General features: G+C 39.7%; 1 protein-coding gene across 1 annotated transcript in view; it reads left to right on the top strand.

Annotated features, from left to right (window-relative positions):
• Nucleotides 1-22,687, top strand: part of GIGYF2 (GRB10 interacting GYF protein 2) — a 108,044-nt gene that overhangs the window by 42,102 nt on the left and 43,255 nt on the right. The window contains exons 7-13 of the mRNA XM_006893534.1: nucleotides 881-1,060; nucleotides 8,645-8,862; nucleotides 8,956-9,118; nucleotides 9,220-9,408; nucleotides 12,805-13,001; nucleotides 13,973-14,132; nucleotides 18,416-18,582. Of these exons, the coding sequence (XP_006893596.1) occupies nucleotides 881-1,060; nucleotides 8,645-8,862; nucleotides 8,956-9,118; nucleotides 9,220-9,408; nucleotides 12,805-13,001; nucleotides 13,973-14,132; nucleotides 18,416-18,582 (1,274 nt within the window). The remainder of the gene's footprint in view (nucleotides 1-880; nucleotides 1,061-8,644; nucleotides 8,863-8,955; nucleotides 9,119-9,219; nucleotides 9,409-12,804; nucleotides 13,002-13,972; nucleotides 14,133-18,415; nucleotides 18,583-22,687) is intronic.

Here is a 22,687-nt window from a genome sequence, read left to right as displayed (position 1 = left end):
TTGGCCAAGTGGTTGTTCTCCAGATTTCTTGGCACAACTTGGTGAGCACATCCAGGGCAACATCTGTTATCTGATATACTTCAATTGTTATACCATCTATTCCTGGGGCTTTATTTTTTGCTGTTTCCTTAAAAGCAGCTTGAACTTCTTCGTTCATCACCATAGGCTCTTGTTCATATGTTATTTCATTAAATTCTTCTGTATCTGCCAATTCCTTCCAGTACAGTGACTCAGTATATTCACTCACTATATAGAAATTGTATAGTTTGTATTTTATACTTAGTTCTGTGATCTATTTTGAGTTAATTTTGTAAAAAATAAAAATACTGAATTTTTTTTTTTAAACTTGAATATTAAGTTATGCTGTTTCTGGATGTCACTGATTGTTGAAAAGATCCTTCCTAAATTTAACAGCCTTTGCTTCTTTGTCAAAGAGTAGTTGACTCTATCTGGGTGAGTGTATTTCTGGACTCTGTTCTGTTCTATCGGTCTGTTGGTTCTTTTTCCAATCCTGGAAAGTCAGCGCTCTTAGTTCTTCTTTTGTACTAGGTTTTTCACCATGCCATACAAATGGTAGAGTTGGCAGCCATGAAATGACTCTTAGGAATAAAACTGGGGGTCTTGTTTAGGAGAAAGATGAACTTTTCATTGCATGCCTTTCAGAACAAATCAGTGTACATACTATATTTGTTTAATAGCTGCTCAGTCTGCACACTGACTCTTAAGAAATGTGTTTGATGAAGTGTGCTCATGCTTTCCGATGGCCAGCTTAGGCAGGACCTGAGTACCTCAGCGGGCATTGGGGGTCTGCACTGACACGTGTCTTTCTCAGGATCTTAACTGGGAAGGCTCATTTCTACTCAACTTCTTTTCTCTGCAGGCAGACCAAACTTCGAGGAAGGTGGACCAGCATCAGTGGGGAGAAAACATGAATTTATACGATCAGAAAGTGAAAATTGGCGTATCTTTAGAGAAGAACAGAATGGAGAGGATGAAGATGGAGGCTGGCGACTAGCAGGATCAAGGAGAGATGGAGAGAGGTGGCGGCCTCACAGTCCTGGTAAGAATTTTGAGCACAGAGGGAATGGAACAATCCAGGGCTTCTGGTTAGGAAATTATGAGGGGTTGAGTGGAAAAGAGAAATTAAGAAAAAAAGAAGGCATATTAGCACCACATGCAGTTGTCTTACAATGAAAAATTTTAAATGTAAAAGATCTCCATAACATCTATTTAGTTGGCTGAAAGAACTTTTCATGGTTTTTTTTTGCTTTCTCTTTTCCTGGGGGCAGTGTGGGTTAATGGGAAACACCTGGTTGCCACTGCAAAAATGAGAGCGCTTCACTTAATTTTTCATAATTCTAAATCTTTGACTCTTTGTTTTAATATTCTTTAATATTTATAAATGTTTAATTACAGGCTTGCTTAAAAATATGTTGTTTGTTGTTTAATGCCGCCGAGTTGTGGATGACTCATAGCGACGCTATGAACGAACAGCCTGAGCACTGTAAAAATATGTAGGCCCCTCCATTATGCTTTAGTGCATAAGAAAGGATGTATTCTTTAATTTTTTTTTCCTTCCTGAAAATGTGGTTTATTATTTGAAGAATAAACTTTAAACTTAGGTCAAAAACATAATCACAAGTTTATTTTTTGTTCCTCTAACTTTAGAAAAAGGAGAGAATAATAGTGATTAGTGGTTTTTAAAGGTCTTCTGTTTGACTCTTAAGAATGCTTCAGACTGTTCTTCTCTGCCATTAGATATGCTGGTAATTGAAGACACTAGTGCTTTGTGTTAAAGTTCATCCCCTGCCACAGTGCTGATTCTAGGCCTCATGATAAACAGATGCAGCGAGAGTGGAGAGTCATGGGGTTGTGCAGGACTTCAGCACTTGGAATGTGTGCGTGCTGTAGTCTTCGTGTGCACACCAAAATCCTTTCACTCCTGTGCCACACACAGATGCTTACCTTTCATAGAGGAAATTGTGAGAAAGTGATAGAACAAACTAGTGTGAAACTTGACATTAATAGCAAAGCCAGTGGTCCAGGTCCAAGTAACTCTTTTAATGAGCACATGGTAGTTGTACATATAAAAAGATTAGTTTGGGGGCAAAGTAAGTGAGACTTTCACACTGGCTTCTCTGGGCCATCTCTGGTCTTCAGGGGTGTGATGACATCATAGAGCTAGGCAGTTCTCAACAGGCTGTATCCTGGGCAGCCAAGTGTTAAGTTCTCTTCAGGGCATCTGGGCACTTTGTGCTGAGCTTTGCCTGTAAGCCGAAGGATTTCTCGACTATGTTCCCAGCAAACTTTTAGTGAAAGGATGGACAGGATCTGGATTGAGAGAGAACAAAAATTCCAGCTGATCAAAAACAAACAAGGTGAATGTTTTGGAAGATGAATAGTATTTCTGAGTCTGAATGTCTGATGTTGGTTTTATAAGGGGGAGTGAAACAAAGTAAAATTTAGTGGTGTTCTTTCCCTCTGACCCTACCCAGCTGTTTAGGTTTTTGGCTAGATAGTGTTCTGTTCTAATGTTTCTAGTATTTGACTTCTGTGTCAGTTGTTTTTGTCATCACTGTTGCAGTCTTCCTAACATTTTTATTCATACTTTTACTTTCAAGATACCTAGAGGATGGTGAGTTCTGGTGGCTTACTGGCAGGAAACTGCACTGCAATCCCAGAGGTGCACGGTTCAAATCCACCAGATGCTCTGCTGAAGAAGGAGGAACAATCGCCTCCTGTACCAGTCAGATCCAATTTGACGGTACACACATTAAAAAAAAAAAAAAGATACCTAGAGGAGGACTAGATGAAGAAAGAGAGTAGAGCTAAAAAACCCAAACTCCAACACTGTAAATGACTTTTTGGAAAAAAATAATACTTTTCTACTTCTTTCAATCTGTTCTTGTTGTTATGTGCCGTTGAGTTGTTTGTGACTCATAGCGACCCTATGTACAACAGCCCTAAACCCTGCCTCTATCCTGTGCCAATCTCATTGCCTCTGACATACCCATCCCGATTACCCAGTCACTGAATCAATCCACCTCATAGAGGGTCTTCCCCTCCTGCGCTGTCCCTCTACTCTACCCAGCATGATGTCCTTCTCTAAAGACCTGTCTCTCCTTGCAACATGTCCAAAGTATGTCAGACGAAGCCCCAGAATCCTTGCCTCCAAAGAGTAGCCTGGTTTAACCCTCTCTAGGATGAATCTGTTTGTTTTCTTGGCAGTCCATGGTACATTCAGTGCTCTTCTCCAGCACCACATCTCAAAGGCATCAATTCTCCTTCTATCCTCCCTAGTCATTGTCCAACTCTCTGATGCATAACATGTGATTGCAAAAACCATGGCCTGTATCAGGCGCACCTTAGTCTCCAGAGAGACACCGTTGCTCTTGAGTACTTTAGAGAGGTTCCTAACTGCAGACTTTCCCATCGTCATCGTTTTTTGATTTCCTGGCTGCTGTAACAGATTTTATGAGTTAATGGTAAGGTTTCTTAGGGTATAAAATGAAAACAAACCAACTGTTGACTTCAAGTTGATGCCCACTCATTGCAACTGAACAAGACAGATGTCACTACACTAGGTGGTTCCCAGGACTGTACAACCATAGAGAAGCAAATTACCTTGTCTTTCTCCCAAGAAATGAACTACCCACCTGGTGGCTAGCAACCCATTGTTTAACCCAGGTATCACTAGGGACCCTGTTTTTTAAAACTTTCCTTCATGTACGTTTTGTTTTTCACTCCTTCCTGCTATCCACTAAACTATTCTACCCTGTGATTCCCACCACCCTCAGCTCCCCTGCCCCTTTTCCTTTCCTCTTTGAATATCCATGCACATCTCACTGATTATCCTTGTCTTACACAGTATATGTTCTTACGTGCCTGATTTCCTTTGCTCAGCATAATGCTTTCTAGCCTCTCTCATGTTATACAGTGTTTGGTTGTTGGGTTTTTTTGTTTGGTTGGTTTTTCTTTCCAAAATTGTTGCTCCTGTATGCTGCATAGTATTCCATTGTGCGAATGTACCATTGTTTCTCAGTCCATTCATTTGTTGATGGACATTTGGGCTGTTTCCATGTTCTTGCTATTTTGAATAATGCTGCTGTGAACATTGATACCCAGACCTCCATTGGTATCTCGTTCTGTTTTCCTTAGAGAATATGCCTAGCAGTGGTACAGCTGGGTCATATGCAATTTCTGTGTTCAGGTTTTGAGGACATGCCATACTGCCTTCCATAGTGGTAGTAACCATTTTATAATCCCACCAACATTGTTTGAGAGTTCCAATCTCCACATCCTCACCAGTATTTATTGTTTGCTGTCCTATTAAACATTGCCACTGCAATGTTAATGAGATGATAGCTCGTCATAGTTGTAATTTGCATCGCTCTTACTGCCAGTGATTTTGTGCATTTCTTTAGGTGTCTGTGGCCAACCACATGTCTTTCTCTATGAAAGGTCTTTCCATTTCTTTTGCCCGTTTTGTAATTGGATTATTAGACTTTTTTTTTGTAGAGGCCTTGTAGTAGCCTGTAAATTTTCATTATGAGATCCTTGTCTGAGATGTCATTGCTAAAATTTCTTCCCAGTCACTTGATTTTTTTTCTTCACCCTATTTGAAAGGTTTTTGATGCACACAGGGACTTAATCTTTAGGAGGTCCCATTCATCAATGTTATCTTCTTCTGGTTGTGCTAGGATCCTTTTTTTCTACTATAGTTTATCTTTTATGAGAATGTGAGTATAATTTTAAGTGAGTTAACCTTATGAAAGTAGTGTCAAGAGTAGATACATAGTCTGTAAAACAGTGGTCAGCTTCTGTAAGCTGTGCTGCAGCTCTACCTTCTTGGCCACAGTTTCCTCATAAAAGATAATTTATTAACTCTTGTTAAGACAACGGCAGCAAAGGTAGGAAATCCTTGATTGAAATAGGGCTCACAGCTGGCTATGTGTGGAGATTAGGGTATGACTAAGGACAGCTAAGCATCCATGCTGGGAGAGGTGAACTTAGGAAACAGTGAGCATCCCTTGCCAGATGCCTAGAAGGATTGATTCCTATCACAGTACATACTTACAGACTGTTTGCAAGGGAAAGTAGTAGAAGACCAGCATTAGGAATTCAACAGTGGGACCTGATTGCTCCTTTAGAGTTATGGCTCCAGTTGTTTGGTTTTTGGGTTTGAGTTTGTTTTGGTTTTTCTTTTTTTTCCCCTTAAATTTTACATTGGTTTGCATACAAGTTTGTATATATTGTTTCACAGTATCCACAGTGTCCTTCATTTACATTGTTTCACACAGTTATTTCCATTCATTATATCTTTATAAAATCACTCACCATTGAACTGTGCCCACCATTAATTACCTTGCCTTTCCAGATCCCTGCCAGATCCTTCCCATTTCCTTTATTCTCCCTCCTTCCACCCACCAGCTTGTGTGACCCTTTGATTTCCCCACTGTCCACCCTCACCTGTTTCCACCCCTTTGTTCCTTGTATCCCCATACATGTTTTCCTTGTTGTTACTCTGTTTTTACAGTAATGGTCCTATGAAGTATTTATCCTAATCAATGACTGAATTAGTTCACTCAGCATAATGTCTTCCAGTCTTTCCCAAATTATGTAGTAATTTTCTAAATCATTGCTCCTTAGTGCTTCGTAGTATTCCATCTTGTGAATGTACCACATTTTCTCAGTCCATTCAGTTGTTGTTGGACATTTGGGCTGCGTTTCTCTGTTTTTGTGATTATGAATAACTCTGCTGTTAAAATTGGTATACAAATCTCTGTTTGTGTCTCAGTTCTAATTTCCTTGGGGTGTATATATATTTCTAGGGTTGGAATAGCTGGGTCATAGAGAATTTCTGTATTCAACTTAGGAAACGCCAAACTACCTTCCAGAGTGATTGTACCATTTTATAATCCTAATTATAATATACAGGTATAAGGGGGCTCTGGTGGCCTAGGGGCAAGAAGTTAAGCTGCACTCCCAAAGGCACACAGTTCGAGTCCACCAGCTGCTCCATGGGAGGATGGGCAATCTCCTCCCCTGGGATTAACTGCCTCTGAAAACCCATACAACAATTATAATATATGAGAGTTCCTATTTCTCCACATTCTCTATGATATTTATTGTTTGCTGTCCTGTTAAACTTTGCCACTGCTACTGGAATGAGATGGTATATCATTGTGGTTTTGTTTTGGATCTCTCTTGTTAATAGCTCCAGTTTTAAGTTTGAGTAATTTGGGGATGAGATCCCTGCTTCCATGTTGGGTAGTGAACAGTGATTTGTTGTTTTAAGTTTGGTGGGGGAATTGGGAATACTGTTTTTCTTTTCCATTCTTTCTTGTGAATGGCTTCCAAGATATTATTGGACATTTTAACCTTTTGCCATATGATTTTCAATTTGATTTTTAAATTTCTGGCTTTAATGAGTTAGGCCTTAATAGTAAAAACATTTTTCTTTGGTTTTATTGCTTTAGCATTCTCCAGTAAACCGTCAAGGACAGAATATTCTAATAGTTTAGACTTGGTCTCTCTCCTTTAAACTCCGGCTTGTCTCATTTTCAACCACCATTTCCTTCTATTTCTTTCATGTCCCCCATTTCTTAGTTTTCCAAATATCATTAGTAAGATCTTAGGCAGTCTTTTTCCTGTTGGAAAGTAGATGCAGTAAATAATGTGCTCGAGTGGATGTAGGAATGTCCCTGGGGGCATTATAGGGAAAGGAAAACTCCCTAGGGAGAGGAATACAATGAAAGAGGAAAGGGGAGGCAGCATGTTGCTTTGGAGAATGCAGCAGGAGGTGGAGAAGGGGTTCTGATGCTGATGCTGTGGAGAATGCAGCAGGAGATGGAGAACAGGGTTTTGGTTCTGTTTTGCCAGTAGTCACATTGCTTCAGCTTTAGTCTCTCAGCTATAAAATTAAGAGATGGGTTGTTTTGTGTTTTTTTTTAGATGCTCAGCCTCATTTAATACCGTAACAGAGAGCTTAGAGAGTTTTAAGAGAATGAAGCCTTTATTTCCTTGTTTCACACAAAGCTGGCAGAGTTGGTGGCTTTTTGGTTTTTAGTCAAAGAGACCAAATCCCATATCCTCGTCCGACTCTTCTGACTCTTCCTTTGTTTCCACCTTGGCTGGGGCCGCAGCAGCAGGAGCAGCTGCGGTAGTGGCGGCGGCCGCAGGGGCAGCAGTCACAAATGCAGATGGATCAGCCAGGAATGCCTTGACCTTTTCAGCCAATGGGAAGGTGTAGTCAGTCTCCACAGACAAAGCCAGGACCCGCTTATACCCATTGTTGATGGAATGTGGTATTGAGGCCACAGTTGGGTAACCAATCTGCAGACAGACGCTGGCAACATTGCGGACACTCTGCAGGAAGCGGGTATGCAGGGTCTCCTCTGTGATGTCAAGCACTTCAGGATTGTAGATGCTGCCGTTGTCAGACACCTGCTGGATGACCAGCCCGAAGGAGAAGGGAGAGATGTTCAGCAGGTTCAGCAGGGTGGCCTCGCTGGCTCCCACCTTGTCTCCAGTCTTAATCAGCTGCACATCACTCAGAATTTCAATGGTGCCTCTGGAGATCTTAGTGGTGATGCCCAAAGCCTGGAAGAAGGAGGTCTTCTCGGGGCCCAGACCAGTGTTCTGGGCTGGCACGGTAACCTCACACGGAGCGGTGGCACCAGCACGGGCAGCAGCCGGCACCTTGTTGGCCAGCAGCATGTCCCTGATCTCTGTGAGATCCTCTTTGGTGAACACAAACCCCACGTTCCCCCGGATATGAGGCAGCAGCTTCTCCAAGGCCGGGTTGATGTCCAGGTGGCCCCGATGGCCTTGCGCATCATGGTGTTCTTGCCCATCAGAACCACAGCCTTCCCGCGGAGGGACATGCGGATTTGCTGCATCTGCTTGGAGCCGACATTGTCTGCACCCACGATGAAGCATTTCGGATAATTATCCAGAAGTTGAATGATCTTAAGGAAGTAGTTGGACTTCCAGGTCGCCCTGTCCTCCCTGGGCATCACTGCAGTGCGTCAGGGATTGCCATGCAGGGTTTAAAGACGATGTCACTCTCACGAGGACGCCTGGAGAGAGAGCAAGAGATGGGTTTTATATACAATCTTGCAACACCTCTTAGTCCTATAATTTTATTACTATTTTTTATTAGGATTATGATCATAAATGAGAACTACCACTAACTTGTAAGCTTGGACAATGTACATTGACACGGGGAATGGTCTTACCCTTAAAGAATGATAATTTTCTGAGAAGTAAGGAATATAAGAGTTGCCAAGGAGAAGGACTGCACATGAATCCAGAGCAATAAGTCTACTAGGTGTAGGCCATCTGAGTGGCTATTCACCATTTGAATCTGTTTCCTAAAGCACATACTTAAAGCATCTGTTTTACATTTTTCTTTAGAATGATAGATTATGTCCTGTGGCTCAGCCTTTAATCAAAGTAAGGACCTTTATGACTTAGTGATAGCGCATGTACTCTGAATTGCATTGACTATGTTGCTTTTTGGTAGGTTAGTTGGTTGATTCTTCTGACTTTGCTGTCATTTGTGGTTTCCCCTTTGTTTCTGTCTCCGTTTATGAACTTGCATAAGGCTCTTCTAAGGTTTGTTCCCTCCACCTCATCCCAGATGGCCCTCGTTCTGCAGGCTGGCGCGAACACATGGAGCGGCGGCGAAGGTTTGAGTTTGACTTCCGAGATCGGGATGACGAGCGGGGTTATCGGAGAGTGCGCTCTGGCAGCGGGAGCATAGATGATGACAGGGATAGTCTGCCTGAATGGTGCTTAGAAGATGCAGAGGAAGAAATGGGCACGTTTGACTCCTCTGGAGCATTCCTTTCTCTGAAGGTGAGAAGTTTGTTTTCTGTGTTCTAGCATAGGCATTGACTTTCCTCAAAGCCAGATGTGCCATTGGCCTTTGCTTATATTTTCTTGGTACAGAAAGTACAGAAAGAGCCTATTCCAGAAGAGCAGGAGATGGACTTCCGACCTGTGGAGGAAGGGGAAGAGTGTTCTGACTCTGAAGGTAGTCATAATGAAGAAGCCAAAGAACCTGATAAGACAAATAAGAAAGAAGGAGAGCAAACAGAGAGAGTGGGAGTGAGTGGTAAGGCCTGTTTGTGTCTTTGATCTCTCTTCTTTGTTTCTTTTTAAATCAATCTGAACTTTCCTAAATTGTTAAATCAAGATTACTTTGTGTTACAGAAGTTTGTGAAGAAACACCTCAGACCTCTTCCTCATGTGCTAGACCAGGTACTCCTTCAGAACATCAGCCTCAGGAAACAATGCTGTTTGAAAGGAAAGAAGAAACGAAAACCGAGCAAATGGAAAAAAGTGAAGAGGAAAAAAGAACAGAAAATAGTTTACCAGCCAAAGTGCCCAGCAGAGGGGACGGTATGTGTTTGTGAGAGTAGCCCAGCTACAGTGACCTTCTCCTCAGCTAGTGATCAGAGCTGGGCTGGCTTTCTGTCTACACCTTGTAGAAGTGATGTTTTTTTGTTTTTGTTTTTTGGTGGATGATTTGTTGAATTGATCCTTTATCAGGAAGCGTAGGTAATTCTTCCCGTACATGGAACCAGCCCAGAATTTGCCAGAACAGAGCTAGTCTGGGAGTGGAGCTCTGAAATCAGTCTTTATAGTGAGTGAGCTTCATCTGCTAGAGTGTTTCATTCGTTATCAGAATTTCCTTCATGTAATAATAGCCCAAATTCCCAAAATGCCATTGTGAGCAAATTCATCCATCTCCTCTGCTGGAGAATAAACTTCTTGTTGTTGTTATTAGGTGCTATTAAGTCAAGTATGACTCAGCAATCCTATGAACAACAGAACCCTGTTCTATCCTGTGCCATCCTCCTCCTTTCTTATACACTGGAGCCCATGTGGAGCCCATTGAGGCAGTCACCGTGTCCGTCCACCTGGCCGAGGCTCTTCCTCTCCTTTGCCAACCCTCCACCCTTCTAAGTATCATGTCCCTCTCCAAGGAATAGCCCCTCCCAGCAACATGGCCAAAGTATGTGAAGTGAAGCCTCATCATTCCTGCCTCCAACGAGCACTTCAGCAACTTTCCCCCCACAATTTAAAGGAGGGGGGAGGGCATTAGTAACTGTTTTTACCTAACGTTACTGGGTTGATTCTTCAAATATACCATATATTACTATGGGGTTTTTTCCTTTCATATTCTAAAAAAATACCACTGAAAGATTATTTTGCTCTAACCTGATAATAAAAAGTTAATTCTACAACTCTTACTATTCACCATAAAGCCTCACACTATTGCTATGTCCTTGAGAGCCTCCATGGCCTATCACACCCCCCATTCTGTAGCTTTGGCTTACACCTTCATTGGCTACCTTTCTCACAGTCTTCCAGTTCCTCAAGTGTTCTCTTCCCTTGTCTCCAGTCCTCAATTCATTCCTGTTTTTATGCCTGACCCTTCCTCCCAACCTGAAACTCCAAGATGGATTATTATCTTTGTGTTTCTTAATCTATGTAACCCCTGGCCACTGTATTAGATATATTTATTGTCTTTATTTCCCTTATAGATGGCTATTTTGAGGAACTGGGCTAGTGATTTCTGGGGTTTTTTTTTAAATGACAAGATGTAACTAAATAAATTTAGCAAGTTTTTGATTCTTTAATATAAATGGACCATAAATGGCATTGTGGAATCCATTGTGTGTAATAGTGGTTTTCCAGCTATGATGTGCCCCGGAATTACTTGTGAGCACATCATTGCTTGCCCAGGCATAATTTTAGAAATAGTTTTGGAGGTAGCGTCTAGGCATGTGTATTTTGAAAAAGCTCTCAAGTTGTATATTCTAGGTTGAAACTCCACAGTAGTAAGTCTGTGGGGGACGTAGAACATGTATATATCAGTAATCTGGCACAGATTTCAGGAGGTAGATCATGTTTGAGTTTGTCTTTGAATAATTAGAATTTGGAGCTAGGTCATAAAATGAACTGGGACAGGGCATCTCAGGATTAGGGAACAGAAAGTGAAGGTGATGTGGGACTGTGCAGAAATTGCCACATAGTGGTAGGCAAGGTGTGACAAGGAGAAAGTTTTAAAAGAATGTGGGGACCTGGATCTGTCAGCTGTGTGCAGGGCAGCTTGTTGTCAAGGCGCATGGGCTGCTGCATCACCCACAGTGGGGACAGTGCACTTTTTACATCTTAAAGAGGGAGGGGGAGAGAGAGGAAATGAAATGCTCCTAGTGCTTGCCTGGCTTTCAGAGTATAATGGAGAGTAACCAAGGTGCTATTAATAGGGAAACATACTTGGGAGAGAAGATGGGAAGTTGAGTTTATGCATTGGTTCTGAGGACCTAGTGAGAAATAGAAAGAGATGGCAGGAAAGCAAGTTCTGTGAATGAGAGCCGAAAAGAAGATGGGAAAGTTTAGGACCAGAGAGGAGAAGAAGAGAGATTTAAGCAATTAAATATACTTTGCTAGGGGTGAGTTGAGTACACTCTGAATAGAATCTTGAGTAATCTCTAATTTTAGGAATTCGATAAAGAGGAGCCAGAGGAATAAGGTTCAGAGGCAGAAACGGAGTTAGGAGCATTGAGAGTAAGAAAATAAAGGAGGAGAACTTTTCAGCGCAGAATGAGATTGATAGTGCTAGATGGACCTGGCAGAACTATGAAGTGTGTTGTGAACAATGAAACTGTATTGAAGTTGTATTATGTATTGGGAAGAGTAGTGGGAGTTTTCTTTTCCTCACAATGACAAAATTTCATCCATAGAATGACTAATTATAAGGGTTAAAACGTTACCCTTAAATGTAAGGGTTTGAAGGTAAATACCTGGACATGTATATTTTTGAGAAAGCTTCTGAGATTTTGACACCTGTAGATTTCGAGTCTGTAGGGAACATAGAGACACAAGGGGCATAAATAGGCCTCTTGAAACCATCAGTCTTCTGTTCAGCAGATTTCTATAAATAGTAAAAGACAGATCTCCAAGATGCAACTATACAGATAGTGAGGACTAAGACAAGTCATTGCTTTTTATTGAAGGGAGCAGCTTTCCTTGGGAGATGGGAATGAAAGTGTAGCAGTTGTGGGTGGTGGTCAAAGTCAAGACAGGATGTATTGAATGTCCTTTTAAGAAGTTTGGCACAGATAGGGGAGAGTGAGACGCAGGAATTCAGAGAAGCTATCTCTAACTGAACAAACAAGGGCTCAAAGGAGAAACTGTAGTTGTATCTAATTACTTCCATCCCCTTTCCTTCTCAAACACTGAGAAGTTAGAAATAGGAGCTCATCTGTGTTCTTTACTGAGAAGACGGTCCTGCACTGTCCAGGCAAGCCTCCCTGTGCTTTTCATGAGCCTAAAATTGTAATTTAGTGGTTGATCGTAATTAGGACTTGAAATCAGTACTTACTCAAAAGTAATTAGAGATATGTCTGTAAAGGTTTTGGTGATAGGAAGTGTTGTCTCTGAGATTTGGATACTTCATTATCTTTTTTCTCTTTGGAGACCTGTTGTACAGGAGAAATTAGACCTTTTATCCTTTGCTATAGGAGTCCAACTTAGAGCCGTAGGAAGGTACTATAGTGACGCAGGTAGGCACCGAGGAAGGGCCTTGTAACTTGCCACTGTATGGATGAAATTCTGTCACTCTGGGTGAGAACGTCTTCAGTGTTGTTCAGATTCACATTTCTGCTGGGCCCAGTTAGCAGGCTACTCAACTTGAGACTGGAAGAGGGCTTTGTTTCTTTCTTAAGAGTCTCTTTAATTTCCCTAATTTCACAAGATTTCATCTGTCTACATTTTTTTCCCCTCTAGAAATGGTTCCTGATGTCCAACCGCCCCTGTCACAGATCCCTGCAGATACCGACTCTGCGCTTCTCATACTTCCACCTCCTGTTCCCAATCCTAGCCCTGCCCTCCGGCCAGTTGAAACACCAGTTGTCGGTGCTCCCGGAATGGGTAGTGTTACCACAGAGCCAGATGATGAAGAGGGTCTCAAACATCTGGAGCAGGTAAAGTCATTCAGCTGCTGTTCTTTTTTTACCCTCCCTCCCTCTCTCTTTTCAAACTCAGATAAAAATTAAAAAGCATTAAATGGCTATTTAAAAATAGAATTTTTTTTGTGCACTCCAGTTTAAGTACTAGAAAAGTTGTTTGTATGTCTAATATTTATTTGGGTAATTGTCTTTCAAATCATTTCATGCTTATAAGTTTCTGCTATTTAGTAGTCATTATGTCAGGTTATTTTTTGCTCTTCTGAGATCGCCCTTAGCTGTTTTTCTTTTTTCTTTTTGGAAATTAATGGAATGCCAAAAATGGCGAATACAAGCAGCTGTGGATGGGGTCTCTGTATTCTGTACTTTTTGCCTCCAGTGTAGTAGAGAAGGTTGCTTATTAAACTCTCAGAACACTAGTACTCAACTCTCGTTTTTTCCCAAGATTGAGTATACCATGGTTGTGTGTGTAATATGATGACAGCTTCCATCCTACAAAAGAATTTCTTTCCTGTAGGTTTAGATACTGAAGGAAGGGATAGATACTATCCTAATAAAACGTCAAAAAGTATTATTTGTAATTATATTAATTGGGCCTTTTGTTTAACCATTCATGTTTTTATAGATTTTAGAATTGACCAATGACTTACTTGTTTGAAAGGCACTCTTCTTGGTGTGTCATTTAGAATCTTGGGCTTTAAGTCTGACTAATTTGAGTTTCAATATGTGTTCAGTTTGTTGTAACTTAAAAACTTAGAGACCCTGATTAAAACTCAACCTCTGAGTTTCCTCTGTAAAATGGGCGTATCTATTTCCTAGCATTGTTGGAAAACTTAAATTGTTCTTGCTATGATCTTTGCATAGTGTTTTTCACAGATCAAGTAGTCCAAAAAAGGCAGACGTTATACATCCAAGTATTAATTTGAGCGTATTTGCATCTTGAATTCATTTTTCTCTCTCCTGCCCTGGCCTGATTCTTCTACTGTTAGCAAGCTGAAAAGATGGTGGCTTATCTCCAAGACAGTGCACTAGATGATGAGAGATTGGCATCAAAACTGCAAGAACACAGAGCAAAAGGAGTGTCAATTCCGTTAATGCATGAAGCAATGCAGAAATGGTATTACAAAGATCCCCAAGGGGAAATTCAGGGTAGGTCATTGCGTTCTACCTTTTTTTTTTTTTTAATAATTTTAATGAGCATTTACAGAGATTTTGGATTTCCATTCATTCATTGCTGCCCTTCTCTCCCTGCCCATGCCCCCCCCCCAGTTCGCTCCTCTCTTTCAAAAGTAAAAGAAACACTCCTTTCTACTTTTAAAGGTAAACAAGTTTGTCATTACCTTTAGCTTCTGTAAGAGGAAGCTTTGATTATGTTCTTAATATATTAGAAGACTTTAAAATATATTTCATCTGTAATAATTTTTACTTTTTGGTGAAGGGCAAAGCTCAGTGAAAATAATTTAAATGCAAGGCAGAAGTTAATAGTGTGATAGGGATGTAAGAAAAATACTACAGACCCCTTCAGGGTAGTCTTCCCAGCTGGAGCTCTAGTCAGGTAAGTCTGTATTTCTTGAGTTGTTTTGTGGCATCCCTTTGCTTTTTGATATTTATTAGGCTCTGTAATGATAAACCAAATTCACTCTCAATTTTTATAATAATGGTGGTTTTTTTGTCCCTCGTCATTCTTATTGGAAGTTTGTCAATTGTACGGATCTTTTAAAGAATTGCTTCTTTGTTTCATTGTTGTTTTCTATTTTTGTTGTCAGTTTCATGGGTTTCTGCTCCTTACTATTTTTTCCCTTTTCCTTGCTTAAGCTGTATTTTGCTCTTTTCTAGGTTCTTGATGGGGGAGCTTAAATTATTTGAGGCTTTTTCTCTTTTTTAATGTAAGCATTTAATACTATAAATTTTCCTCAGCATTGCTTTAGCTGTGCCACAGTATTTGATTTATAGTGTGTTTTCATTTGGTTCAATTTATATATACATACATGTAGGTATTCATAAAAGAGAGAGTATGTGTGTGTGTGTATAATTTGAAAATATTTTCTTTAGATTTCCTTCTTTAACCATAGATTATTTCAAAGTTGTTTGGTTTCAGAGCATTTGAAGATTTTCCTTTTATCTTTGTTATAGTTCTAGTTTGATTATATTATATAATTCTGATTTTTAAACATTTATTGAGATTTATTTTATCACCCAGAAGAGAGTCTTTTTTTGGCTTATGTTCTGTGGATGCCAATAGGGAAAGAAATTACTATTTTCCATATGCTGGAATGTCTTGTAGACATTATTTTTTTAAAAAGATGGCTCTTGGTAGTGCTGAGTTCTTTATCTTTGCTGGTTTTCAGTTATTGACAGAATTAGCAGGACTTTTAAGTCTTTATATTTGTGATTTATTCATTTCTCAGACAGTTTTTCTTCATATATTTTGCAGCTCTCTTGTTTGCTATGTGCTTCTTTTTCCTTTTTTTAACTTGCTAAAAGTGTTGTCAAACTATTAATTTTTTTATTTTAGTTGCGATTTTAATGAGTTTACCATTCCCTCATTGTTGCACTATTTTCCTCCTTTCCCCTCAAGTTCGCTTTTCTCTTTGAAAAAAAATTCTTTCATTGTTGCACAATTTCACATCTTCCCCCCAGTCTGCTTTGCTGTGCAGCTCTTATTCTGGACTTTTGTTATACATAAAATACCTAATCATATATTCCTTTTAAATAGTTCTTTCCTTCATCTGTTTGAATGCAGTATACATTATTTATCCCCTCTTTCCTTTGTTTCCCCCCAACCCCCATGCCAGTCCTGTGTTATAACAGTGGCATTATGGAATATTTGTCATTTTATGACTTGAGATATTTTACTCAACATCATGTCCTCCAGGGTCACCCATCCTTGTTTTTCAGTGCTGCATAGTATTCCATTGTGTGAATATACCACAGTTTCTCTATTCATTCGTTTGTTGATGGGCACTTAGGCTGTTTTCAACTCTTTCTGTAGTGAACAAAGCCCAATTAATATGGGTGTACAAATAGCTGCTTGAGTGGCAGTTAGGGTTTCTTTGGGGTATATTCCCAGTAGTGGAATTGCTGGGTCAAACGGTATTTCTAGTTGCAACTTTTTGAGAAAGCGCGCCTTACAGCCTTCCATAGAGGTTGCACCACTTTACACTCCCACCAGCAGTGGATAAGGGTTCCAGTTTCTCCACCACCTCGCCAGCATTTGTTGTTTGCTGCTCCGTTGAATTTCCTATTGTTACTGGGGTGAGATGATATCTCACAGTTGTTTTTATATGCATCTTTAAAGTTACAGATGAACCCTTTTATCATTGTGTAATGTACTTTGCTTGAAGTCTTCTTTATCTGACAGTGTGACCACTCCTGCTTTCCTTTGGTTAGGGTTTGAGTGGTTGTTTGGTTTTGTGGGTTTTTTTAACCTTTTTCTTTCAGTTTGACTGCATCATTATCTAATAGATGGCAAGTGTTTGAGTCATGTTCTTAATATACTCTGTCTATCTCTTTTCTAATTGGTGTATTTAGACCATGTAATGTAATTATTGAGATGTGAGGGTTTAAGTATTTTTTGTTTGTTCATTTCTTCCCCTTTTTCTTGGGTTCCTTTTTTTTTTTACCCCATTCCATTTTTATTTTTCTATAGTGTTTTTGAATGTCTCATTTAAATTTTTTTTTTATTTTAATTGTGATTTTTATGAACTTTTACAGAAAAGTTCTATTTGGCTTTCATTCATTGTTTCAGAATGTCTCCTTTTATAGTTATTTTCATAGTTGCCTTGTCAACTCAAATGCAGGAGATTTTAATCCACCAGCTGTTATGTGGAGGAAAGCTTAGCAGTCTCCTCCTGTGTGGTTTACAGCCTCTGAAAACTGACTGTAGAGTCAGATTTGAGTTGGTTCTGGCCCCTCACACATACCCACAAGTCACCCCACTCATAAATGGTGTAGTCAGTGAAGTACATAGCCTTACCTTTCTTCATTCTTGTTCATAGTACCAAGTACTACTTTTCTTTCCTCTGCACTTAACTGAGAACTGTCAGTGTTACAATTTTGGTTTTAATCCTCAAATATGATTTAGAAAACTCAGTAGGAAAAGGAATTTGTTTACTTATAGATTATTTTGTTGTTGTTCTCCCTCATATTCCAAGATTCTGTCCTTTCTGTTTACAATGTCTCTGGCCTGCCTTTGAGAGGGTAGGTCTTCTGGTACTGTGTTTTCTTAGCATTTCTTTACATGAAATGATCTTGATTTGTATTCATTTCTAAAGTACATTTTTGCAGAGTATCATATTCTGGATTGCGTTTTTAGTATCTAAAGAGGACTGTTTTACTTCTTTCTGTAGAGGCAGGAGCTGGTGACTTAACTAGTTGAAAGTTTAGCTTGTTCTTCGCTATCCTGGTGAGAGTAGTGTCTCATTGGAGCCTAGTGATGGTAGACATTTTAACTCCCACTTTGCCTTTCCTGGTGTGGGTGCAATAGGGCCATTCCTCTCCCTACCCTTCCACACTACCTCCCTCCTTTGCCTGAAATACAGTGATTCTTGTCAAATTTTTTCCATCTTGCTGAGCTAGCTTTTTTTCTGATCCTTTGGCCATTCTCTCCACCGTTCAGCCTTCTTTGGTTTGATTTTTAATATCCAGGATTTTCAGTTCTACTTCTCAGTACAAAGAGGGGATGGTATGTCTGCTTTATCTTTTCTGAAGTGAGATTTTTGGGACTTGGTTTTATTTTCTCTTGTAAACAGTCCCTAGAGTTTAGTAATTAATTGGAATGAGTGGTTTGCTGATAAGATTGCATTTGTTTATTAATTTCATGTAGAAAATATTTGGCAATATTTATAGTAAAAATATTTAAAGAAAATTATTCCCCCTACCAAGAGGTTTAATCTTACTTGCACAGCTTAATTTTTGTTTTATCTAAATGTTTATAATCTGCCCTAGTCATAATAATTAAGAATTAAAAAAATATATATGATAATATATATAATTATTGTATAATAATTAATCTCTATCAGAAAATAAAAATTTGAAAAGAGCAGGTTAATATTTTCTGTGCCCAAGTGATCCATAGTTTAACAAAGTACATAGTATTTTTCTTGTTTGTATTACACTTCTCCAGCAAATGACTTGTACCGATTGAGTGAGGCAAAGACCCTTATATACCTAATAATTAGTAAAGCATGACTGAAAAATTGGGATATATAAACAGTTGGATTACTTAACAATTTTTTTTGTTCTATTTTATTAATTAGACACTTGTTGACCCCCTTGAGAAGTGAATTAAATTAAGGTACCATAACAAGTATTCACTGGGCGACACCTGAAGAGGTGTTATAGTTACCCAGGATATGGGTCAAAATCTTTTCCCCCAACTTTATGCCTAATAGGATTCTTATTCCCCTTCTGTTTAACTGATGCTGTTCTAGGTCCGTTCAATAATCAGGAGATGGCAGAATGGTTTCAGGCGGGCTATTTTACCATGTCTTTATTGGTGAAGAGAGCATGTGATGAAAGCTTCCAGCCTCTTGGTGATATCATGAAAATGTGGGGAAGAGTGCCCTTCTCGCCTGGCCCAGCTCCCCCTCCTCACATGGTAAGTGCCATAAACTCACCTGAAATATAGTAGAGATGGAAGCAGACCCAGATGATAAGAATGAGGAAGAAGCCACGGTGGTACATTGAAAGCTACTGAAACTGATGAGAAGTTTGAATCAGACGGCATATTGTGTCTCTAATGATCTTTCAAAATTCAAATACTGTGCTCATTTCATTCTCAAACTCCAAGAAACTATCCTTCAGTAACCTTCCCTCTCACTATAGAATGAAGGCCAGTGTTAAAAGGTAAGGTCTAATTCTTTACCTTTTTAAGCTCTTCTCAGAATGTTCCTTCACCTTCTGTGCTTCAGTAGGGCTGAATTGTTTGTATTTACTCTTCTTTATTTGCCTCTTGCTTTCTTAAAAAAATTTCTGAATTTGAGGTATAAAACAAAGCAGGCTCTGCTGTTGTGTGCCGTGGAGTCTGAACCAACTGTCAGTTGACCCCTCTTGTAGGTTTTCAGAGGCAGTAATTTGTCCCGAGGAGCTTGCCCATCTTTCTCCCATGGAGTAGCTAGTGGATTTGAACTTGCATGCCTTTGAGTTCTAGGTCACCAAAGCTCCCTAAAGAAAGCTCTACTTTCTTTATAAAGTATAAATAATATAAAATTCCAGTGCTTCACAGGGTTTTGAGGAATTTCTTCCCTTTTTGACTATTAGCTACTTGCTATTTTAATTGAAAACAGAACATAATGCTAGTGACCCCTTAGCATGCTGGCCACTTTGGCAGGTGCAGTTCTTTTGCCCTCTCTCCCGCCTAGCTACCCCTAGTGGAGAGTCTGGAACAGCATCTCACTTTTCAGTGTTCAGGCTGGTGAGTCTCATAGGACTAGCTATAGGTAAAAGGGCTGCAGTTAGAAACCTTTGGTGTGTGCTCTGGTTTCTGTGGGAAGATCCACCACTGTTCTTTCTTCCTCACTCACTCACTCACTGAAGGCACAGCCTTGTGCTTCGTTCTCATGAGATGAAGGTGAATAAGTCACAGGCCCTGTAGGCTTCAGTGTGTTTGGTAGATGAGGATGATGACTCTCAAACCTGCATTAAAATAATGTGTTTACTGTCATCATTCTGCACTGTGTCATACTGTAACATGTATAAATTTTCATGAAAGGTTTTGTACTATGTACAATGCAAATGTGCTGTTAGTTGGGGGTTTTTGTTTATTTTTTTAAAGCCACTGGTGTTGACACAGCTCAGATACGCTGATGGGTTGAGGCTTAAACTTTGAAGAGTGGTGGTCTAGATGAGAAGGTGAGTAGGCAGAGTGACTACAGGGGATTATTTCCGAAATGATGTAGTTGTTGTAAATTCATGTAAAAATGAATGAACACTGTGTGTTGCCTACATTGTCATAAGGCTACTGGCTGAAAGTATACTAGAAAAATGTCATGATGCAAAGACATTTGACTTTGTGGATCATAACAACCTATGGTTAACATTGAGAAGAACGGGAGTCCCAGAGCACTTAATTGTGCTCACACAAAACCTGTACCTAGACCAAGAGGCTGTTGTGCGAACAGAGCTAGGGAACACTATATGGTTTACAATTAAGAAGGGAGTACATCAGAGTTGTGTTCTATCTCCTTGCCTATTCAGTCTGTATGCTATGCAAATTATTTGGGAAGATAGACTCTATAAAAAAGAATGTGCCACCAAGATCAGAAAAAGATGACAAAACCTTGCTAGCTGAAAGTAAGGAGGACTTGAAGGGCTTGTTGTAAAAGATCAAAGAATAATAACAGCCTTCAATAAGGATTGCATCTCAGTGTCAAGAAAACAAAAAGTCTTACCACTGGACCTGTAGGCAAGAAAAGATTAAAACTGCCAACAGCTTCATTTTAGTTGGATCCACAATCAACACCCTTGGTACCAGCAGTCAGGAAATCAGGAGACATGTTACACTGGGAAACTGCAGTCAGGAATCTCTCCAAATGAGGAGCTGTGATGTCCATTTAAAGAGTAAAGTGCATCTGATTCAGACCATGGTCTTTATAATCACTTGCTGTGCACCTGAGAGGTCTACAGTGAATAGGGATGACAGAAGAAGAATTGATGCCTTTGAGCTATGGCATTGGAAATCACTAAACATCCCATAGACTGTCAAAAGAACAAACAAATATGTCTTGAATAAAGTGCAGCAAGAAATTGCTACTTGGAAGCAATAAAGCTTCGCCTCATATACTTCAGACATGTGGAGAGGGACATGGTGCTTAGAAAGGCGGATGGTTGGTGACAGAGAGGAAGACCCTCAACCAGGTGGATTGACACAGTGACTGCCTCTGTGGGCTCTGGTTTGTTAGGAAATATGTGGATGGCACAGGATAGGATAGGGTTCAGAGCTATTGTTCATAGGGTTGCTTCTCAAGTCTAGAGAACCCAGCAGCAACATAGTCTACAGGTTTAGATACCAAATTTAAATCTTCCTTTCCCTGAAGTTGGAATGGCCTTTTGTTCTGGCAGGGCAGCAGTGAAAGGTCATTGTGTGCTGGATAATTTGCTTAGTCTGGTCCATTTCTTGTCTTTTTGACCTTTGAGGCTGAGCCTGGGTCATAACTGCATTATTGAAAAAAGTTGTGGGAAACTCTTCTTTCTGTCAGTGTCTTGCTGGCTCTGTTCTAAGGAGAACTACCTAGGACTGAGTCCTGGATGTTGTCATCAGAGTTGGGCGTTATTCTAGGACAGCTTTCCTCCTTCAGCATTTATTGGGGGGGAAAAAATCTGTTTTTCCAGTGATCCTGATAAATTGTAACTTCCAAACTGTAAGCGGTGTAAAAGAATAGTGTAACAATTCACAGCTGGTTGCCAAAAGCCAGTTTATTTTATTTTTATAATAATTTTCATATTTCATCTTTTTTTTCCCTTTTTTAAACTTTTTCAGATTTAAATCCCAGCCTTGGCTATTGAATTACAGGCTGAAAAATAGAATTTTTCTATCCTCTCTTTTATCATTTCTAACCTATATGTACTGATAGTAATAGAAGCTACTTTGTGTGTAGAGAAGCCATTTTCAAAGTACTTTCATATTCTCTTTCATTTCAAAGTGACTGATATCTTGAAGAAGGCATCCTTGTAGTCTGACTCCGTTTGTCATGTGCCATTTTAAAGGATCAACCTGAGTATTTCCTTCATCTCTGAGATAATAGTACTCCTCCCTTATAGAGTTTTAATTTCTTAATTTTCTACATTCCCTCTCAAGTTTGTAAGCCACATTTTTCTTGTTCATGTTAGCTTTTGCTTGTAATTTCAGTGAAAATTTCAGAGCAAATTGATTTTCCATTCAACAGTTCATACAAATTATGCTTTGTGAAATAGACTACAACCCCCATAATGTAACATCACTCTTCCCACTTGCTTTCCTTGTTTCAGTTTGTTCTTTGGTCTTTTCCTGCCTTTTGAGCTTTATCCCTGGGCAAATACTGCCCTTTTGCTCTTGTATGAGCAATTGTTTTGAGAAGTGTATGCCTCCTTGGCGTTCTAGATCACTTTAAGGCCTGTTGAGCTGGACGTTGAGTCACGAGTGATTTCAGTTTCAGACTTGAAGCTTGAAAGGGGACTAAGGGTCATAGGCTCAGGCTTCCATCAGGCTCTAGTATGTAAATTAGAAAATTAGACCACTTTCTAGGTGTTGTAATATACAGAATTCAATATGACACTCAAGGGCAAGAGGAGAATTCTGCACAGGGAATGAGAATCTTCTTTTACCATGAGGAAGCGCTGGTGGACTAGTGACTAAGGAGTTGGGTTAACACCCAAAGGCAAGCAATTAGAATCCACCAACTGCTTCATATGAGAAAAGTGGATAGTCTCCTCCTCATAATTTACAGCCTCTGACAATCTTCTGAAGGATCGGCTATGAGTGGCGTGGCTTTCATCTCAACAGCAATTAACTGAATTTGTTTCTACTGTAAGAAGTCTGTTATAATGTAGATGGCACCTTATTCCACTAGATGATATTTCTTAGTTTTTAAAATGCTTGATTTTGGGGGGTAACTTGAGGCTGAAGACGAAAGTTTTGATGCTCATTTTACTTTTAGAAAACTCTGAATCGAATGGCTTTTATTTTTCTGTTCTTTGCAATTTATTTAATGGCTTTTCTTCTCCAC

Source organism: Elephantulus edwardii, unplaced genomic scaffold (assembly GCF_000299155.1).
Source record: "Elephantulus edwardii isolate Elephantulus edwardi_28Jun2011 unplaced genomic scaffold, EleEdw1.0 scaffold00127, whole genome shotgun sequence".
NCBI classification, from domain to species: domain Eukaryota; kingdom Metazoa; phylum Chordata; class Mammalia; order Macroscelidea; family Macroscelididae; genus Elephantulus; species Elephantulus edwardii.
This window is presented reverse-complemented; position numbering and strand designations above follow the sequence as displayed.